This window comes from Heteronotia binoei, unplaced genomic scaffold (assembly GCF_032191835.1).
Source record: "Heteronotia binoei isolate CCM8104 ecotype False Entrance Well unplaced genomic scaffold, APGP_CSIRO_Hbin_v1 ptg000860l, whole genome shotgun sequence".
Taxonomy (NCBI): Eukaryota; Metazoa; Chordata; class Lepidosauria; order Squamata; family Gekkonidae; genus Heteronotia; species Heteronotia binoei.
In genome coordinates, this window is record NW_026800113.1 from 273364 (window position 1) to 292792 (window position 19429).

The 19429-nt window shown below is 52.8% G+C and overlaps 1 protein-coding gene across 1 annotated transcript in view; it reads left to right on the forward strand.

Annotated features, from left to right (window-relative positions):
- Positions 1–19429, forward strand: part of NUP98 (nucleoporin 98 and 96 precursor) — a 117166-nt gene that overhangs the window by 94005 nt on the left and 3732 nt on the right. The window contains exons 20-29 of the mRNA XM_060263763.1: positions 160–336; positions 2335–2497; positions 4719–5148; positions 6926–7155; positions 10098–10367; positions 11508–11665; positions 11856–11999; positions 14374–14513; positions 15662–15883; positions 18086–18327. Of these exons, the coding sequence (XP_060119746.1) occupies positions 160–336; positions 2335–2497; positions 4719–5148; positions 6926–7155; positions 10098–10367; positions 11508–11665; positions 11856–11999; positions 14374–14513; positions 15662–15883; positions 18086–18327 (2176 nt within the window). The remainder of the gene's footprint in view (positions 1–159; positions 337–2334; positions 2498–4718; positions 5149–6925; positions 7156–10097; positions 10368–11507; positions 11666–11855; positions 12000–14373; positions 14514–15661; positions 15884–18085; positions 18328–19429) is intronic.

The window sequence follows — 19429 nt, forward strand, 5'->3', positions numbered from 1 at the left end:
GCGCGGTGACATCAGCACAGCGTCCAGTCCCCAAATGCTTCCCTGTCAACCCAGCCACCTCTTTGGGGTTGGGACATGAGGAGGAACCGGGGCTCTGTGGGGTCTGATGAGGGACTTTTGCTTTGCCCTGGGCCTGCCCCCATCTCTTGGTGTCTCCAGAGCCCTGATGTTGAACAGCTGGGGAAGGCCGTGGAGCTGGACAGCGACATGGCAGACGTCACTCAGGAAGCTGCTCTCGAGTCTGCTGCGGATGAGAGCCTGGGAGAGGAGCCGGAGCTCGTGCCGGCCTCCACGCACATCGCCTCCTCCCTGGAAATCAACCCTCACACTTTGCAGGTGGGTGTCTCCCCGGCTTCCTTGCAGACTGTCTGCACTCACCCCACAGCGACAGAACCTTTATTGAACATCTGAAGCTGCCTTTTACTGAATCAGACCCTCGGTCCATCAAAGTCAGTCTTGTCTTCTCAGACTGGCAGCGGCTCTCCAGGGTCTCAAGCTGAGGTTTTTCACGCCTACTTGCCTGGACCCTTTTTAGTTGGAGATGCCGGGGATTGAACCTGGGACCTCCTTCTTACCAAGCAGATGCTCTACCGCTGTGCCACCATCCCTCCCCCATGAACCTATGAAGCTGCCTTATACTGAATCAGACCTTTGGTCCATCCAAGTCAGTATTGTCTTCTCAGACTGGCAGCGGCTCTCCAGGGTCTCAAGCTGAGGATTTTCACACCTATTTGCCTGGACCCTTTTTAGTTGGAGATGCCGGGGATTGAACCTGGGACCTTCTGCTTCCCAAGCAGATGCTCTACCACTGAGCCACCGTCCCTCCCCTGTTATGCTGTTGGCATAACAGCAACAGTATCGAATCAAGGAAGCGGGGTGGGAAGGTGGTTAATTAAGCATTCTAAACAGTCTTCTCCTCTTATAAGCACAGCAAAGGAAGTTTGCCACCACTTTGATGGTTTCGGCCTTATTTGAGGCTAATGAGCTTATTTTTTATCAGATTTACCCTTCAGGGGTTGCAATATAGGATCCAGATAGGATGCGCGTAAATCACAGTAGAAACTACAGGGTAAAAGTACATGGTCTGTTCCTTCAGCTTCTTTCAGCCCTCAGGGACGTGGCCCCAACACTCTTTTGCCGGTGGGTGGGTCTTACAGCCTTGCGAAACTGAGGTCAGATTCCTTTTCATTCCTTGCGGACTGAACCAAGAATTGTTCAGAAAGTTGTAGGGGGTCTGTGGCGGAACCGGCCCGATTCTGCCTTCAGACCCGGTCCCGTCAGCTCCCTGTTGAGTCGCCAACTCCTGGAGGGAGCTATTTCTCCTCCTGCCCCTTGGGCTCGCTGCCACCACCTGCTCAGTCTAGGGGTTCAGATTGAGAGGAACAGGACTCCCAATCCCCCACTCCAGCTATGAGGCCAGGCCTCAAGGTCCTCTGCCACCCTGCACTTGGGTTTCACAGAGACCTCAGCACTTCTTTGGGGCACCCCTGGAGGATTGGCACCTTATCCAACTGCATGCCTTCCCCGGAGCCCCCTTTTCAACACAGCGTGGTCTAAAGCGGTTGGGGATCTATGTGGTACAGAGTTTGACTGCCAGCATTTAAAACAGAAAAAATATTTATTTACAAGAGAAAAAGAAAGGGAAAGAAAAACAAAACAAAAACAGTTGCATTTAAAAAGTTAGCACAGCACAGCACCCGCACAGGACACAGCATAACAAAGAAAAGTTGATTATAAACGCATCCTGCTGGCCCTGGTCTAAACATGCCCTGCCCTTTTGGATGACTTACTTTGTCTTACTGCCTGGAGGCCTCATTCTCTTTTGAATAGGCCGCATGCACAGGCAGGAGCTCTCCCACTGGCAACCTCTTCCTTCGAGCTGCAGCTGAGAACTGACTTCCCTTCCTGCCTAGCACATGCCAAGAACAAAAGAACTTCCTGCCTCTCTAGGAGACTTTCCCCCTAGAGTTGTTGGTTTGGCTCTGGAAGGGAGGGGGGGGAGTGAGGGGAAGGCTAGGCCGAAGCCTGCTTAGCAGTTTCAAGTTCCTTCCCAAAGAAGCACCAACATTGACTAAGATGGCGTTTCTCCACAGGGTCACATTTTTGTAAATGGAGCCAGGGCTTTTTCTTTTTTGTAGCAGGAACTTCTTTGCGTGTGAGGCCACACACCCCTGACGTAGCCAATCCTCCTGGAGTTTACAGTAGGCCCTGCACTAAGAGCAGAAAGTGCTTATAGAAACATCCTTGTCTCAGTCAAATGCTTGCAGGAAAACACGTAATATGGGGATTCTGGGAATACGACCTGTGATGGGCTTGCTTTGTTCTCGATTCCAGATCATGAAGGCCTCCTTGCTTGCCGATGAGGAAGATTTGGACCTGATCCTGGATCATGGCTTTAGTCGGCAGCTCACCCCTGCGGACACCCCTCAAGCGATCTGCTCTCCTAGGCTTCCCATCTCCTCTTCGTCACGAGGACAGAAGAGCCGTCCTTCAGGAGGTACAAGCGTGTCTGCGCCCTTGCCGAGTCCGTCTTGGAATGGGAGTTGTGCTGTTTGAAGACTGGTTTCGTTTAAGGGCCGGATGTTTGGTAGTCGATCTCTTGACGGTCAGATTGTCCTGTGGCAGCAAAACTCGTTCCTTAAATCTGAACCCAGATACAAATATTGCAGAGCTTGTTTAGGGCAGTTCTGAGAGAGACCAACAGCCAAGAGCATTAAAGGTTTTGTGCTTAAGAGATGCAAAGACCAGCTTAGAATTAGAGTTGAAAGGGACCCCAGGGTCATCTAGTCCAACCCCCTGCACAATGCAGGAAACTCACAAACACCTCCACCTAAATTCACAGGATCCTCATCGCTGTCAGGTGGCCATCTAGCCTCTGTTGAAAAACCTCCAAGGAAGGAGAGCCCACCACCTCCCAAGGAGGAAGCCTGTTCCACTGGAGGCCAATAGGAAATCCGGGGCCTACCTGGCTTATCAGCCTTCCGTAGGGCCTGTAAAGCACAGCTGTTCAGCCAGGCTTTTAGTTGAGGCTGCAGGCGTCTGTTCTTGATCTGGTCGGCCTCCCCTGCCAGCACTGCCACCTGTGCTATAAAATGGAATAATATCTGCCACCTCTATGGGATAACGTCTTATCATGATGTGAGACAGCCAGGCTGGGCAATATGCGATGATATGAACATCTGAAGCTGCCTTCTACTGAATCAGACCCCCCTCGGTCCATCAAAGTAAGTATTGTCTACTCAGACTGGCAGCAGCTCTTTCTCCAGGGTCTGAAGCTGAGGTTTTTCACACCTACTTCCCTGGAGCCTTTTCAGTTGGAGATGCCCGGGATTGAACCTGGGGCCTTCTGCTTCCCAAGCAGATGCTGTACCACTGAGCCACAGCCCCATTCATTGGCTCTCCAGGGTCTCCAGCTGAGGTTTTTCACGCCTACTTGCCTGGACCCTTTTGAGTTGGAGATGCCGGGGATTGAACCGGGGACCTTCTGCTTCCCAAGCAGATGTTCTACCACTGAGCCACCATCCCTCCCCTGATAACAGAACATCTGAAGCTGCCTTCTACTGAATCAGACTTCCCCCTGGGTCCATCAAAGTCAGTCTTGTCTACTCAGACTGGCACCGGCTCTCCAGGGTCTCCAGCTGAGGTTTTTCACACCTATTTGCCTGGATCCTTTTTAGTTGGAGTTGCTGGGGATTGAACCGAGGACCTTCTGCTTTCCAAGCAGATGCTCTACCATTGAGCCCTGTGGCTCTCAAGGGTCTCCAGCTGAGGTTTTTCACACCTATTTGCCTGGACCCTTTTGAGTTGGAGATGCTGCGGATTGAACCTGGGACCTTCTGCTTCCCAAGCAGATGCTCTACCACTGAGGCACAGCCCCATTCATGGCTCTCCAGGGTCTCAAGCTGAGATTTTTCACGCCTACTTGCCTGGACCCTTTTTAGTTGGAGATGCTGGGGATTGAACCGGGGACCTTCTGCTTTCCAAGTAGATGCTCTACCACTGAGCCACTGTGGCTCTCAAGGGTCTCCAGCTGAGGTTTTTCATACCTATTTGCCTGGACCCTTTTTAGTGGGAGATGCGGATTGAACCTGGGACCTTCGGCTTACCTTCTGCAGATGCTCTACCACTGAGCCACATCCCCATTCATGGCTCTCCAGGGTCTCAAGCTGAGGTTTTTTACGCCTGTTTGCCTTGGCCCTTTTGAGTTGGAGATGTGGGACCTTCTGCTTACCAAGCACACACTCGGCCACTGAGCCACAGTCCCATTCATGGCTGTCAAGCTGAGATTTTTCTTGCCTCTTTGCCTGGACCTTTTTCAGTTGGAGATGCCGAGGATTGAACCTGGGACCTTCTGCTTCCCAAGCAGATGCTCTACCACTGAGCCACAGCCCCATTCATGGCTCTCCAGGGTCTCCAGCTGAGATTTATCACGCCTATTTGCCTGGACCTTTTTCAGTTGGAGATGCCGAGGATTGAACCTGGGACCTTCTGCTTACCAAGCAGATGCTCTACTACTGAGCCATCATCCCTCCCCCAAAGTAAAGTTTTCTCAGTGCTGTTGTGTTGTCTGTTCATAAAACGTTTTTTATTGTATTTTATTGTTTTGCCATACGTTGCACTCCGCCCTGAGCCCTGCGGGGAATGGGCGGAATAGAAATGTACTAAAATAAAAATAAATGAATGAAAGAGAAACCCTTTCCCTGTCTCTGCCCCTCCAGTTGGTGGGCTGCTGCAGTCGAAGCTCTTGAGCGGATCCTTCCTCCTGCCGGCCGCTCCCCTCCAAGATGGCCGCAGCCTGAGGACTTCCTCCTCGTTTGGCGGAGCCCCCTTGGTGCCTCCGTGGCCCACGCTCTCCCCGCTAGCTCCTGCCATCACCGTCTCCAGCGCTGCACCCGACATGCCCCTGAAAGTGGTGGGGGTGCGCAGGCAGCCCGGCCTGGTGCCCCTGGAGAAATCCATCGCCTACGGGAAAGGGAAGCTCCTGATGGACATGGCGCTCTTCATGGGGCGCTCCTTCCGCGTCGGCTGGGCACCCAACTGGACTCTGGCCCACAGCGGGGAGCAGCTGAGCCGTTCAAGCGATCCGGCAGACAGCCCTGACGAGTCCTTGGAGTACGGATTCCTGCCTGCGCCTGTCGCTCCTAAGCAGTGAGTCCTTGAGGGGGTCGGTTACGGGGTGTCGTGGTCTGTGCTGTGAGAGAGAGGCCTGGTGGGCCTAGGGAACTTGTGAGGCCTGTGTCTCAGTAGAAAGAGACAGCCTACAATCCCCAGAATGCCTGGCGCTGGTTTCAGCCAATCAGTGTCCAAGTAGGCTCTGAGGGGAATGGCTTAAAAGTTTTCTCTGGGGACAAACACTGTTCTTTTCCTCCTGAGAGGCCAAGCAGGAAGGACGGCTGCTGTTCAGGAGGAAAGACCCTCACTCTGACTAGGATAAACAGCCAATATCCCTGTTTGAGTATGTCAATAAAGCTGAAAGAGAAATACTTTGGATCGTGATGTTCTTGTCCACCTAATTTACTTTTTGATCTGACAACAGGGTTCTCGCAGGAGGGACGGTGGCTCAGTGGTAGAGCATCTGCTTGGGAAGCAGAAGGTCCCAGGTTCAATCCCCGGCATCTCCAAAAAAGGGTCCACTTGCAGCTGCTGGAATGACCTTGGGTTAGCCATAGCTCTCGCAGGAGTTGTCCTTGAAAGGGCAGCTTCTGTCAGAGATCTCTGAGCCCCACCCACCTCATAGGGTGTCTGTTGTGGGGGGAGAAGACATAGGAGATTGTAAGCTGCTCTGAGACTCTGATGCAGAGAGAAGGGCAGGGTATACATCTGCGGTCTTCTTCTTAGGTTGAAAGACTCTTATCTGGGAGAATGGGGTTTGATTCCCCACTCCTCCACTTGCAGCTGCTGGAATGGCCTTGGGTCAGCCAGAGCTCTGGCAGATGTTGTCCTTGAAAGAGCGGCTACTGTTAGAGCCCTCTCAGCCCCACCCACCTCACAGGGTGTCTGTTGTGGGGGGGAGAAGATATAGGAGATTGTGAGCCGCTCTGCGTCTCTGACTGAGAGAGAAGGGCGGGGTATAAATCTGCAGTCTTCTTTTTCTGGTAGGATGGAGAGAGGAAGGCAGGAAAAGAGAAGAGGGAATGGAGGGAAGGGAAAGAGAAAATAGTGTGGGAGGGGGAAATAAGATGCCCCCTGCAGAGAGCCAGTTTGGTGTAGTGGTTAAGTGTGTGGACTCTTATCTGGGAGAACTGGGTATGATTCCCCACTCTTCCACTTGCAGCTACTGGAATGGCCTTGGGTCAGCCAGAGCTCTGGCAGAGGTGGTCCTTGAAAGGGCAGCTTCTGTCAGAGCTCTCTCAGCCCCACCCACCTCACAAGGTGTCTGTTGTGGGGGAAGAAGATACAGGAGATTGTGAGCCGCTCTGAGTCTCTGATTCAGAGAGAAGGGCGTGGTATAAATCTGCCATCTTCTGAGCTTTGAGAGCACACTCAGAAAGGCAGTTTTGGGCCCTGTTTTAACAAGGCATTCCTGTCAGCTGTGGAAAACAAGTTCAGGTCATGGCTGTGGATTTTTTGGGGGGAGGGGCCATGGTTGGGGGGGGGGTTCCAGATTCAATCGCCTGCATCTCCAGTTGAAAAGGACCAGGCAGGAGGTAATGTGGAAGACCTTTCTCTCCCTGGAGAGCCTCTGGCAGCCTGAGCAGACTGGACTGTGCCTGATGGACCAGTGGTTTGGTTCATTGTAAGAAAACTCTGGCTGGCTGGGTGTTCGCTGCGTGCTCTGCCACTACTCTTTCCCGCCTAAACATGAGGCTGGAGTTTTCCTACTTGCAAAGAGAAGCAGAAATCGTTCCTGGATAGATAGACTCCTCTTGATAACAGCTGTCTAGCCCCCACCCACAACGTTTTGTGTCCTCGGTGCATTGAACAGGCTCTCCGAGTCCCCCTTCAAAGTTCACATGGAGAAGTTGAGTTTGGAAGGAAAGGCGGCGGATGGGGACCAGCACCTGTACCTCGTTCCGCTGGAGATCAAGTTGAAGCACAGCACGGTCCACATGGACGAGCCGTGTCCTCTCCTGACCCCCAACCCTGGAGTAACAGCCGTCCACGAATACGCCGCGTGGGCCAGAGAGGCAGCTGGAGACCCAGAGGAAAGGGAAGGTGAGCACTGGGTGGTACGCAGTGCAGATGGATCAGAAGAGGTCTGAAAGGGGCATCCTGCCAGTTCCTGGAGGCTTGGGGGCAAAATGGTCTGCCGTAGGGTGGCTTGTTCCAGCTGGTTCCCTTCATTGTCCAGGCCAGTGAGTGAGCCTGAGGTTCTAGGAAGCATCATTAGGCCTCTTTCAACTGGAGCTGGTGGGTCTCAAAGTTCAGGGGCCCCGCCAGGCTCAGCTCTGAGAGCCAATTCGGTGTAGTGGTTAAGTGCATGGGCTCTTACCTGGGAGAACTGGGTTTGATTCCCCATTCCGCCACTTGCAGCTGCTGGAATGGCTTTGGGTCAGCCATAGCTCTGGCAGAGGGTGTCCTTGAAAGGGGAGCTTCTGGGAGAGCCCTTTCAGCCCCACCCACCTCACAGGGTGTCTTTTGTGGGGGAGGGAGATAAAGGAGATTGCAGGCCGCTCTGAGCCTCTGTTCTTGAAAGGGGAGCTTCTGGGAGAGCTCTCTCAGTCCCACCCACCTCACAGGGTGTCTGTTGTGGGGGAGGGAGATAAAGGAGATTGCAGGCCGCTCTGAGCCTCTGTCCTTGAAAGGGGAGCTTCTGGGAGAGCTCTCTCAGTCCCACCCACCTCACAGGGTGTCTGTTGTGGGGGAGGGAGATAAAGGAGATTGCAGACCGCTCTGAGCCTCTGTCCTTGAAAGGGGAGCTTCTGGGAGAGCTCTCTCAGTCCCACCCACCTCACAGGGTGTCTGTTGTGGGGGAGGGAGATAAAGGAGATTGCAGACCGCTCTGAGCCTCTGTCCTTGAAAGGGGAGCTTCTGGGAGAGCTCTCTCAGTCCCACCCACCTCACAGGGTGTCTGTTGTGGGGGAGGGAGATAAAGGAGATTGCAGACCGCTCTGAGCCTCTGTCCTTGAAAGGGGAGCTTCTGGGAGAGCTCTCTCAGTCCCACCCACCTCACAGGGTGTCTGTTGTGGGGGAGGGAGATAAAGGAGATTGCAGACCGCTCTGAGCCTCTGTCCTTGAAAGGGGAGCTTCTGGGAGAGCTCTCTCAGTCCCACCCACCTCACAGGGTGTCTGTTGCAGGGGGAGAAGATATAAGAGACTGTAGGCCGCTCTGAGACTCTTGAGATTCGGAGTGGAGGGTGGGATATAAATCCAATACCTCCTTCTCTTCACCACCTGCCCGGTGGGAGGCCCAGCAAAGCATTTCTGGGAACGCCTGGCCCTCTCTGCAGCCTGTGGCATCTGGGCAGAATGTGGCAGAGGCTTTTTATGGAGCCAGGCCCAGGTAGGCAGCCATGTGAGTCTGTCTGTAGCAGCAGAGAAGAGCCAGAGTCTCGGAGCACCTTCAAGACTGACGAAATTTGTGGCCTCAGGGGAGGAGCTTTCATGAGTCATGCCGTGAATTTTGCTAGTCTGTAAGTTGCTTCTGGACTCTCTCTTTTCCGCTGTGTAATCTTTGTGTTAGTCTGCTTCTTTGGAAAAACCGGAGGCCTTCCAGTCCGGGCACATTAGGAGGCGGCTGGGCTGCAGTCGGCCACAAGTGGTAACGGGCCCTGCCGGAAGACGCATTTGGGCCAGCTCGTGGCCGTGGGGTGTCCACAAGAGACATCCTGAGGAAGAGGGGGTACCCATCAGCCCCTTTCCTGGTGCCTGCCAAGTTCTTTTGGGAAGTGAGTGGGGCCTTACCTGGCTCCCAGCCCTGGAGCAACAGCTGCCCACAAATGCAGACAGACGGTGGCTCAGTGGTAGAGCATCTGCTTGGTAAGCAGGAGGTCCCAGGTTCAATCCCCGGCATCTCCAACTAAAAAGGGTCCAGGCAAGTAGGCGTGAAGATCCTCAGTTGGAGACCCTGGAGAGCCATGAATGGGGCTGTGGCTCAGTGGCAGAGCATCTGCTTGGGAAGCAGAAGGTCCCGGGTTCAATCCCCAGCATCTCCAACTCAAAAGGATCCAGGCAAATAGGCGTGAAGAACCTCAGCTTGATGCCCTGGAGAGCCACGAATGGGGCTGTGGCTCAGTGGTAGAGCATCTGCTTGGGAAGCAGGAGGTCTCAGGTTCAATCCCCGGCATCTCCAACTCAAAAGGGTCCAGGCAAGTAGGTGTGAAAAACCTCATCTTGAGACCCTTGAGAGCCGCTGCCAGTCTGAGTAGACAATACGGATGGGGGCTCAGTGGTAGAGCATCTGCTTGGGAAGCAGGAGGTCCCAGGTTCAATCCCCGGCATCTCCAACTCAAAAGGGTCCAGGCAAGTAGGCGTGAAAAACCTCATCTTGAGACCCTGGAGAGCCGCTGCCAGTCTGAGTAGACAATACGGATGGGGGCTCAGTGGTAGAGCATCTGCTTGGTAAGCAGGAGGTCTCAGGTTCAATCCCCGGTATCTCCAGCTAAAAAGGGTCCAGGCAAATAGGCATGAAAAACTTCAGCCTGAGTCCTTGGAGAAAGAGCCGTTGCCAGTCTGAGTAGACAAATCTGGCTTTGATGGACCAAAGAGGGTCTGATTCAGTAGAAGGCAGCTCCATATGTTTGTATGTACACCCTGATGGTCTGGAGAGCCCTCTGGAGACTCAGAGAGGAGGGGAATAGTGGGGCTTTTGCCCAGCACAGCGTCTGATTGGCCACTGGAGATTTGATTGCTTGGTCAGACTTTTTTTTACACTGTTGCTTAGGCAGCAGCTGCCCCCAGAGCACAAGGATCTTCTCTGTGTGGCTGAAGGGAAACTGCGGCAGCCATTTTGTGTCTGGCTCCACAACCCACCCACCCCCCCGTGGCAGCCATTTTGCAGTTCTGCCCATCACTTTGTGTCAGAAGCTCAGAGGTGCCGACCGGCTCAGAAAGCTTGGGAGCCCCTGTCTGGAGCAGTGCGAGATGCATAGAACTGGTAGTGTGTGCGTGGCGGGGTGTATCCCCCTTCCTGATCCTGTGGCGCTCTGTCTCTACAGCCGTGGTCAAGCACTGGTGCTTGGTGTGGACCTTGTGTGGGGCGCTCTGGGGGCAACTGAAGGAGCTGGAGGCCCGCCTGGAGGAGCCCAGCGAGTACATCGTGGCCCTGGAGCGCCGGAAGGCCTTCTCCCAGTGGCTCTCGCAGACGGCGGCCGAGCGTATCGAGGACGAGGTCTCTCTCAGCCAGCACCACAGCCCTGCCGAGGCGGTCTTCAGCTACCTCACCGGGAAGCGGATCGGCGAAGCCTGTGGGCTGGCTCAGCAGTCTGGTAAGAGGGCACCCTTTCCCCTGGCCCTGAGAACTGGGGGAGGAGGGACCACGATTCGGTAGCAGGGCATTGCCTTTGCACACGGAAGCTCCCAGGTTCAGTCCCCAGCATCTCCAGCTGGAAGGGCCAGGTAGGAGGAAAGAGGAACAAGAGAAGCCATGGTGGATCAGACCAGTAGCCCATCCAGTCCAACACTGTGTCACACAGGGGACAGAAAAACCCAGGTGCCATCAGGAGGTCCAGCAGTGGGACCAGGACACTAGCCCTCTCACTGTTGCCCCCACCAAGCACCAAGAATACAGAGCATCACTGTCCCAGACATAAGAACATAAGAGAAGCCCTGTTAGGTCAGGCCAATGGCCCATCCGGTCCACCACTCTGTGTCACACAGTGGCCAAAAAACCCAGGTGCCATCAGGAGGTCCATCAGTGGGGCCAGGACACTAGAAGCCCTCCCACTGTGCCCCCAAGCACCAAGAAGACAGAGCATCCCTGCCCCAGACATAAGAACATAAGAGAAGCCGTGTTGGATCAGCCCAGTGGCCCATCTAGTCCAACACTCTGTGTCACACAGTGGCCAAAAAACCCAGGTGCCATCAGGAGGTCCATCAGTGGGGCCAGGACACTAGAAGCCCTCCCACTGTGCCCCCCACAAGCACCAAGAAGACAGAGCATCACTGCCCCAGACACAGGAACCTAAGAGAAGCCCTGTTGGATCAGGCCAATGGCCCATCCAGTCCAACACTCTGTGTCACATAGTGGCCAAAAAACCCAGTTGCCATCAGGAGGTCCATCAGTGGGGCCAGGACACTAGAAGCCCTCCCACTGTGCCCCCAAGCACCAAGAATAGAGAGCATCACTGCCCCAGACACAGGAACCTAAGAGAAGCCCTGTTGGATCAGGCCAATGGCCCATCTAGTCCAACACTCGGTGTCACAGTGGCCAAAAAACCCAGGTGCCATTAGGAGGTCCACCAGTGGGGCCAGGGCACTAGAAGCCCTCCCACTGTTTCCCTCCTCCCCCAAGCACCAAGAAGACAGAGCATCACTGCCCCAGAGAGAGTTCCATCAATATGCTGGATATAGACAAGCTGGATAAAAGTTCCTGGGTCTCACTGGTTGATGCCCCCTTCCTCTTCTAGGGGACCACAGGCTGGCGCTGCTCCTCTCCCAGCTGGTGGGCAGCCAGGAGGTCCGAGAGCTCATGGCCATGCAGTTAGCGGACTGGCACCATCTGCAGGCGGACTGCTTCATCCAGGACGAGAGGCTGCGCATCTTTGCCCTACTAGCTGGCAAGCCGGTGAGTGGTAACTGTGAAACCAGAGAGTGTGGTCGTTGGTGCCCCTTGAACGCTGCTGTCTTTTCCCAACGTGGTCTCTGGTCGGTTGGGCATGTGGCTGCCCCCGGCTACCTTTTGGAGGCTCCCTGGGGAAGACTCGCGGGTGTCGGCCCCAACTAGCTGTGCTGCAGTTATTGCGCTCCTTCCGTAGGTGTGGCGTCTGTCAGAGAAGAGGAGCATCAATGTCTGTTCCCAGCTGGACTGGAAGCGCACCGTTGGCGTCCACCTCTGGTACCTGCTTCCCTCCACGGCGCCGCTGTCCCAGGCCCTGAGCATGTACGAAGCTGCGTTCCAGGTAAGCAGCAGGTGCTTCCTTGCAGATGGAGCTCAAGGTGTAGAGCTGGTTCGGTTCTGCCGGCTGCTGTCTCACGGGAAGGTGGTTCAGCAGACTGTGGCAGGCTGTGGTTCTTCTGCAGCTGCCTTTGGACGCTCTTCTTCAGCATACAGAAATTAAGCCAGCAGCCAGCATTCAAATATATATATATAGTTAAAAACTTAAAACATGCTTAAACACTCATTAATCCTAAAGGTGCTTTCTTTGTATTTCTCCCATGGGATCCAGGGAACTGAGCAAAGGAAGCTCTGGCTCTTTCCTTCCTTTCCCATGGGACCAGGAGGGGGAGGAGCCTCAGCCAATAGAAGGAAGAGAGGCTTGACTCAGTAGCTCTGCTGTGCAATTGAGAGAGCCTGGTAAAGCAAGCTCTCCCTCCCCCCTCAGCCAATGGAGAAAATAGAGGTTTTGCTCTGTAGCTCCTGTGCATCTGAGCAAACCTGGCAAAGCAAGTTCCTCGCCATGGGAGGAGCCTCAGCCAATGGAGCAAATAGAGGCTTTGCTCTGTAGCTCCTGTGTGATTGAGTGAACCTGGCAAGCAAGCTGAGATGCAGAAGGAAGCAAGAGAAAGGGAGAAGGATGCAGATGACAGCCAGTTGCTCGGAGCCCTCCGGGGGCCTGATTTGGCCCCTGAACTACATTTTGACGCCCCTGGGATTAGTTTCATACACAGTGCTTCAGAGGTCAGAATACTTTTAGAAAAATACCAGATGATGATAAAAATGTATTTTTCAAGGTCAGAGAGGTGTGTAACCCTAGGGAACCATAGCTTCGCAAAGGCTTCCTAGGATTTGGGGGGGGGGGGGGTGCTGGAGAACTGTAAGTGGATTTTTTCCCAAATATAAAATAGTCCCAGAGCCGGATTCTCCAGTCATTGGCTGAGGGCATCAGGCGGTTCTCCCAAGGTGCTGCAAGGGCCGGTCTTGCCACTGTCAATAACAGTGCAAACCTTTCCGTTGAGGAAACAATCAAATCTCTTAAAGTGGCAAGCCACAGTCCCAGCATGCCAAGTGCATGTGTTTAACGCTTCCAAACCAACCAGTATGGTAAACCAGGATTACGGTTGGGGATAGCGGCGGTTTCTAACCAACAGTCTTAATGTGCCTAGTCCAGGGATGGCCAAGGGTAGCTCTCCAGATGTTTTTTGCCTACAACTCCCAGCAGCCCTAGCCAGCATGGCCAATGACTGGGGCTGATGGGAGTTGTAGGCAAAAAAACATCTGGAGAACTACCGTTGGCCACCTCTGGCCTAGTCTTTTCTCCCATCCGCTCCCCCCCCCCCCCCCGGGGTTAAGAATAATTTGTTTTTCGTTTCAGGGCAATTCCTTTGTCGCCAATATTTGGCAAAAACTATCCTTGCTGCCGTGAGAATATACACCGTCATATATTCATCCTCAGGAGATATTACTTTCCTAACAAAAGACAACAACATCACCTCCGGTTTAAACTGCAAATCTGATGATAGAATTGCCTTTAATGTGTCATATACTCTTTTCCAAAAATTTTTGGAGACCTTACAGTTCCACCAAATGTGATAAAAAGAGCCTATTGCTAAACCGCATTTCCAACACAGGGGTGAGATAGATTGGTTAATTTTGGATAGCTGCAGGTTGATAAAATTCTCAATGCTGCCGAATTGGATATACTTTCGAACATGTTAAAAGGAGAGTCCAAAACTGAAGCTAGTATGAAATGGGTTAAATTTTATAAGTGGTATGAAGCAAAAGAAAGGATCAACTGCTTAGCATAAAATTTAAGGTATACAGGGTTGCATATGTATATTTTGCATATAGAAACTAGAAGGAAAGGAAAAGGAAAAAAATAATAATAATAATAATAAGCGAAAGATAATTAATTGTTTGCATAACTTTATTAGATTTTTGGTTTTGATAGAACCCTCAGACAATCCTCCTTATGGATAAATGTATTGCCAACTAGTATGGTTGTTTTGTTGTTTACTACTATTGTTTTCTTACTGGCTGTTATATATTGTTTGTCTAGAATTAATTAAAGAATTTAAAACATTAAAAAAAAAGAATAATTTGTTTTTAAGGCACCTTTTGGGAACGACTGTGATATTATTTAATTTTTTTAGCTATTTTTAATTTGTATTTAAACGTTAACACACCGCCTGAGCCCCAAGTATCAGGAGAGGGTGGTGTAAAAGTCTGATGATGATGATATAAAAAACAGGAATTCCTTCCTGTGTGATGACTGCATTGCCTACAGTCGATGAGGCTTAGAAGGTCAGGAAGCCTCTGCCCGCCCCCCCCCCCCCCGGGCCAGATCTGTTCTGCCTGCTGCCGCATTTCATTCCTCCATGTGTTCTTTCCTCCAGGACTCCTCTGCGTGTGAGAAGTACGCTTGCTCTCCGTTGCCGCCGTATCTGGAAGGCTCAGGCTGCGTGATCGAGGAAGGCGATTCACAGCGCTCCGTGCAGGATGTGTGTTTTCACCTCTTAAAACTGTACAGTGACAGGTAATCTTCTGGAAAGATTGGAGAAGCAGAAGAGTTTGGATTTATATCCCGCCCTTCTCTCTGAATCAGAGTTTCAGAGCGGCTTATAATCTCCAGTTTGGTATCGTGGTTAAGTGCGCAGACTCTTATCGGGGAGAACCGGGTTTGATTCCCCCACTCCTCCACTCACAGCTGCTGGAATGGCCTTGGGTCAGCCATAGCTCTCTTATCCGGGAGAACTGGGTTTGATTCCCCCCTCCTCCACTTGCAGCTGCTGGAATGGCCTTGGGTCAGCCAGAGCTCTCTTATCTTGGAGAACTGGGTTTGATTCCCCCCTCCTCCACTTGCAGCTGCTGGAATGGCCTTCGGTCAGCCAGAGCTCTCTTATCTGGGAGAACCGGGTTTGATTCCCCTCTCCTCCACTTGCAGCTGCTGGAATGGCCTTCGGTCAGCCAGAGCTCTCTTATTTGGGAGAACCGGGTTTGATTCCCCACTCCTCCACTTGCAGCTGCTGGAATGGCCTTGGGTCAGCCATAGCTCTCTTATCCGGGAGATCTGGGTTTGATTCCCCACTCCTCCACTTGCAGCTGCTGGGAATGGCCTTGGGTCAGCCATAGCTCTGGCAGATGTTGTCCTTGAAAGGGCAGCTGCTGTAACAGCTCGCTCAGCCTCACCTACCTCACGGGGTGTCAGTTGTGGGGTGGGGGGAGAGATAGAGAAGATTGTGACCACTCAGAGACTCTGAGATTCAGAGCATAGGGCGGGATATGAACCCAGTTTCTTCTTCTTCACCTTCCTCCCCCACAACAGACATCCTGTGTGGTGGGTGGGGCTGAGAGAGCTCTCCCAGAAGCTGCCCTTTCAAGGACAGCTCCTACAAGAGCTCTGGCTGACCCAAGGCCATTCCAGCAGGTGCAAGCGGAGGAGTGGGGAATCAAACCCGGTTCTCCCAGAGAAGAGTCTGCCCACTTAACCGCTACACCAAACTGGCTCTCCAAAGGAGCAGGCAGGAGGTGATGGGAGAGATCTTTCTCTGCCTGAGACCCTGGAGAGGCACTGCGAGTCTGAACTTGATGGGCTCTCATTGGGTGTAAGGCAGCTTCAGGGGGTTACGTGGCCACCTGCAGGCCTGGCCAAAGTGCTGTGTTCTGATGTGGCTTTCTCTCCAGGTGCTATGATCTCCACCAGCTGCTGGATCCTCAGAGCATCACTGCCAACCCCTTGGACTACCGCCTCAGCTGGCACCTCTGGGAAGTGCTGCGTGCCTTAAATTACACCCACCTGTCGGAGCAGTGCCAGGGAGTGCTGAACGCCAGCTACGCAGCCCAGCTCGAGAGGGAGGGGCTGTGGGAGTGGGCGGTCTTTGTGCTCCTTCACACGCCCAACGCACAGTAAGTCTGGAGTCCCTTCCTTACCCTTTGGGGGAGGGGCTGTGGCTGAGCTTGAAAGCCGGCTTCTTGGCATGTAGAAGGCCCCAGGTTCAATCTCTGCCATCTCCTGTTTAAAACAACCGAGCTGTAAGTGGCTTGAAAGAACTTTTCGTTTCCTGAGAGACCCCAGAGAGCTGCTGCCAGTCTGAGTAGACAGTACTTAGGGGGTTGGATAAACATGTGGAGCAGAAGTCCATCAGTGGCTGTTAACCACAGCGTATTTACTTTACTTTACTTTATTCGATTTATATCCCGCCCTACCCCACCGAGGTGGGCTCAGGGCGGCTTACAACAATAGAAGCTAACAGAGGTCAATTTAAATACGATTAAAATTATACAATAAAATACATAAAAACCTAAAAATACATAAAACTCACATCGATATACAGTATGCTACTATTCCTTAAATCAGTCCTTCAAATTTCCAATATTCAGTAATCTGATGTTTAAGATTTAATATTCAGGCATTCTGCTCACAGTTAATTATATGCCAACCGGAAGAGGGTTGTTTTACAGGCCCTGCGGAACTGTTCAAGGTTCCGCAGGGCCCTCACCTCCTCCGGGAGCTGATTCCACCAACAGGGAGCTGCAATCGAGAAGGCCCTGTCCCTGGTCACTTTCAGACGGGCCTCCTTTGGCCCAGGGATTGTAAGGAGGTTCTGAGACCCCGACCTCAGCACTCTCTGGGGGACATGTGGGGAGAGACGGTCCCTAAGGTAGGCAGGTCCCAGACCATATTTATGGAACTCTTTGTCTGGAGCAAGTGATGCTCTGTATTCTTGGGGGGGAGGGGCAATAGTAGGAGGGCTTCTAGTGTCCTGGCCCCACTGGTGGATCTCCTGATGGCACTTCGGGTTTTTTGGTCACTGTGTGACACAGGGTGTTGGACTGGATGGGCCATTGGCCTGATCCAACAGGGCTTCTCTTATGTTCTTATGTGACACAGAGTGTTGGACTGGATGGGCCATTGGCCTGATCCAACATGGCTTCTCTTATGTCTGGGGCAGTGATGCTCTGTCTTCTTGGTGCTTGGGGGGGGGGGGCACAGTAGGAGGGCTTCTAGTGTCCTGACCCCACTGGTGGATCTCCTGATGGCACCTGGGGTTTTTTGGCCACTGTGTGACACAGAGCGTTGTACTGGATGGGCCAGTGATGCTCTGTATTCTTGGTGTTTGGGAGGGGCAACAGTGGAAGTGATGGCAAATCACTTGTGGAAGGCAAATCACAAAATGGAAGGCAGTGGCAAATCAAATGCAAGACTGTGATCAGGCAGGTAAAAAGGGACTATGAGGAGCATATTGCAAAAAACATAAAGACCAACAATAAAAATTTCTTCAAATATATTAGAAGCAGGAAACCAGCTGGCATTCAGCTTTTGATAAAGTTCCTCATCAAAGACTCCTTAGAAAGCTTGAGAGTCATGGAGTAAAAGGACAGGTCCTCTTGTGGATCAAAAACTGGCTGAGTAATAGGAAGCAGAGAGTGAGTATAAATGGGCAGTCTTCACAGTGGAGGACGGTAAGCAGTGGGGTGCCGCAGGTCTCAGTAATGGGTCCCATTCTCTTTAATTTGTTCATAAATGATTTGGAGTTGGGAGTGAGCAGTGAAGTGGCCAAGTTTGCAGATGACACTAAATTGTTCAGGGTGGTGAGAACCAGAGAGGATTGTGAGGCACTCCAAAGGGATCTGTTGAGGCTGGGTGAGTGGGCATCAACGTGGCAGATGAGGTTCAATGTGGCCAAGTGCAAAGTAATGCACATTGGGGCCAAGAATCCCAGCTACAAATACAAGTTGATGGGGTGTGAACTGGCAGAGACTGATCAAGAGAGAGATCTTGGGGTCGTGGTCGATAACTCACTGAAAATGTCAAGACAGTGTCATGTATGGTAACCAGTTGTTTGAGTTTAATTCCGGGGGGGGGGGGGGGGGGCATAGTGAAGGAAATAAAGCTATCGGAATCAAATTAAGAATTCTTAATTGTGGAATGCTGATTGTAATTAACAGAGACCCTGGTGTTACGCTGCACCCTTCTCTCATGCGCAGAGGCTCCTTTGCAGCATCCTCTTCTTTGAGGTGGGGTGATTGGCTGGGGACGGAGGAGATACTATCTGATCCAGCCGCGTGGCTCACGTTTTGCCTTTTCTCTCTGTGTGTCTTTGCCAGCGTCCGCGAAAGGGCGGTGCGTGAGCTCTTGAGCCGTCACTGTGTGCTCTCGGAGACCCCCGACTCCTGGGCCAAGGAGGGTTTCCTCATGGAACGGCTGTGCGTGCCCCCAGAGTGGATTTACGAAGCCAAGGCCGTGAGGGCCAAGGTGCAGGGGGACAAGCACAAGGAGGCCCTGTACTTGTCCAGAGCTGGGCACTGGAACCAATGTCACAGGCTGGTTGTCAGGCATTTGGCAGCAGGTAAGAAACACAGGCTGTGCGCCCTGGGCTGTGCTGGTGCAGCTTTCTCGCATGACACACGGCTTCTCGTCACCCTCGGGGGCCGGGGCACCCTTTCCTTCCAGGGGGCTTCAGATCATCCCAGGAGGTGGTGCCTCCTACAAGCACAGCCAGCTTCAAGAGGGGATTGGATAAGCATCTGGAGCAGAGGTCCATCAGTGGCTGTTAGCCACAGCATATTGTTGGGGCAGTGATGCTCTGTATTCTTGGTGCTTGGGTATTTTTGCCCCTGTGTGATACAGAGTGTTGGACTGGAGGGGCCATAGGCTTGATCCAACATGGCTTCTCTTATGCCTGGGACAGGGATGCTCTGTATTCTTGGTGCTTGTTGGGGGTGGGGGTGGCAACAGTGAGAGGGCTTCTGGAGTTCCGTCTCTGCTGCTGGACCTCTTGATGACACCTGGTTTTTTTGGCCCCTGTGTGACACAGAGTGTTGGACTGGATGGACCATTGGCCTGATCCAACATGGCTTCTCTTATGTGATACAGAGTGTTGGACTGGATGGGCCACTGGCCTGATCCAACATGGCTTCTCTTATATTCTTATGTGTGACACAGAGTGTTGGACTGGAGGGGCCACTGGCCTGATCCAACAGGGCTTCTCTTATGTTCTTATGTGACACAGAGTGTTGGACTGGATGGACCATTGGCCTGATCCAACATGGCTTCTCTTATTTCTTATGTCTGGGGCAGGGATGCTCTGTATTCTTGGTGCTTGGGGGGGCACAGTGGGAGGGCTTCTAGTGCCCTGGCCCCACTGATGGACCTCCTGATGGCACCTCATTTTTTGGCCCCTGTGTGACACAGAGTGCTGGACTGGATGGGCCACTGGCCTGATCCAACAGGGCTTCTCTTATGTCTGGGGAGGTGATGTTCTGTCTTCTTGGTGCTTGTGGGGGGGGCACAGTGGGAGGGCTTCTAGTGTCTGGCCCCACTGGTGGACCTCCTGATGGCACCTGGGTTTTTTGGCCCCTGGGTGACACAGAGTGTTGGACTGGATGGGCCACTGGCCTGATCCAACCTGGCTTCTCTTATATTCTTAGTAGGTGACCCATTTCTGGCAT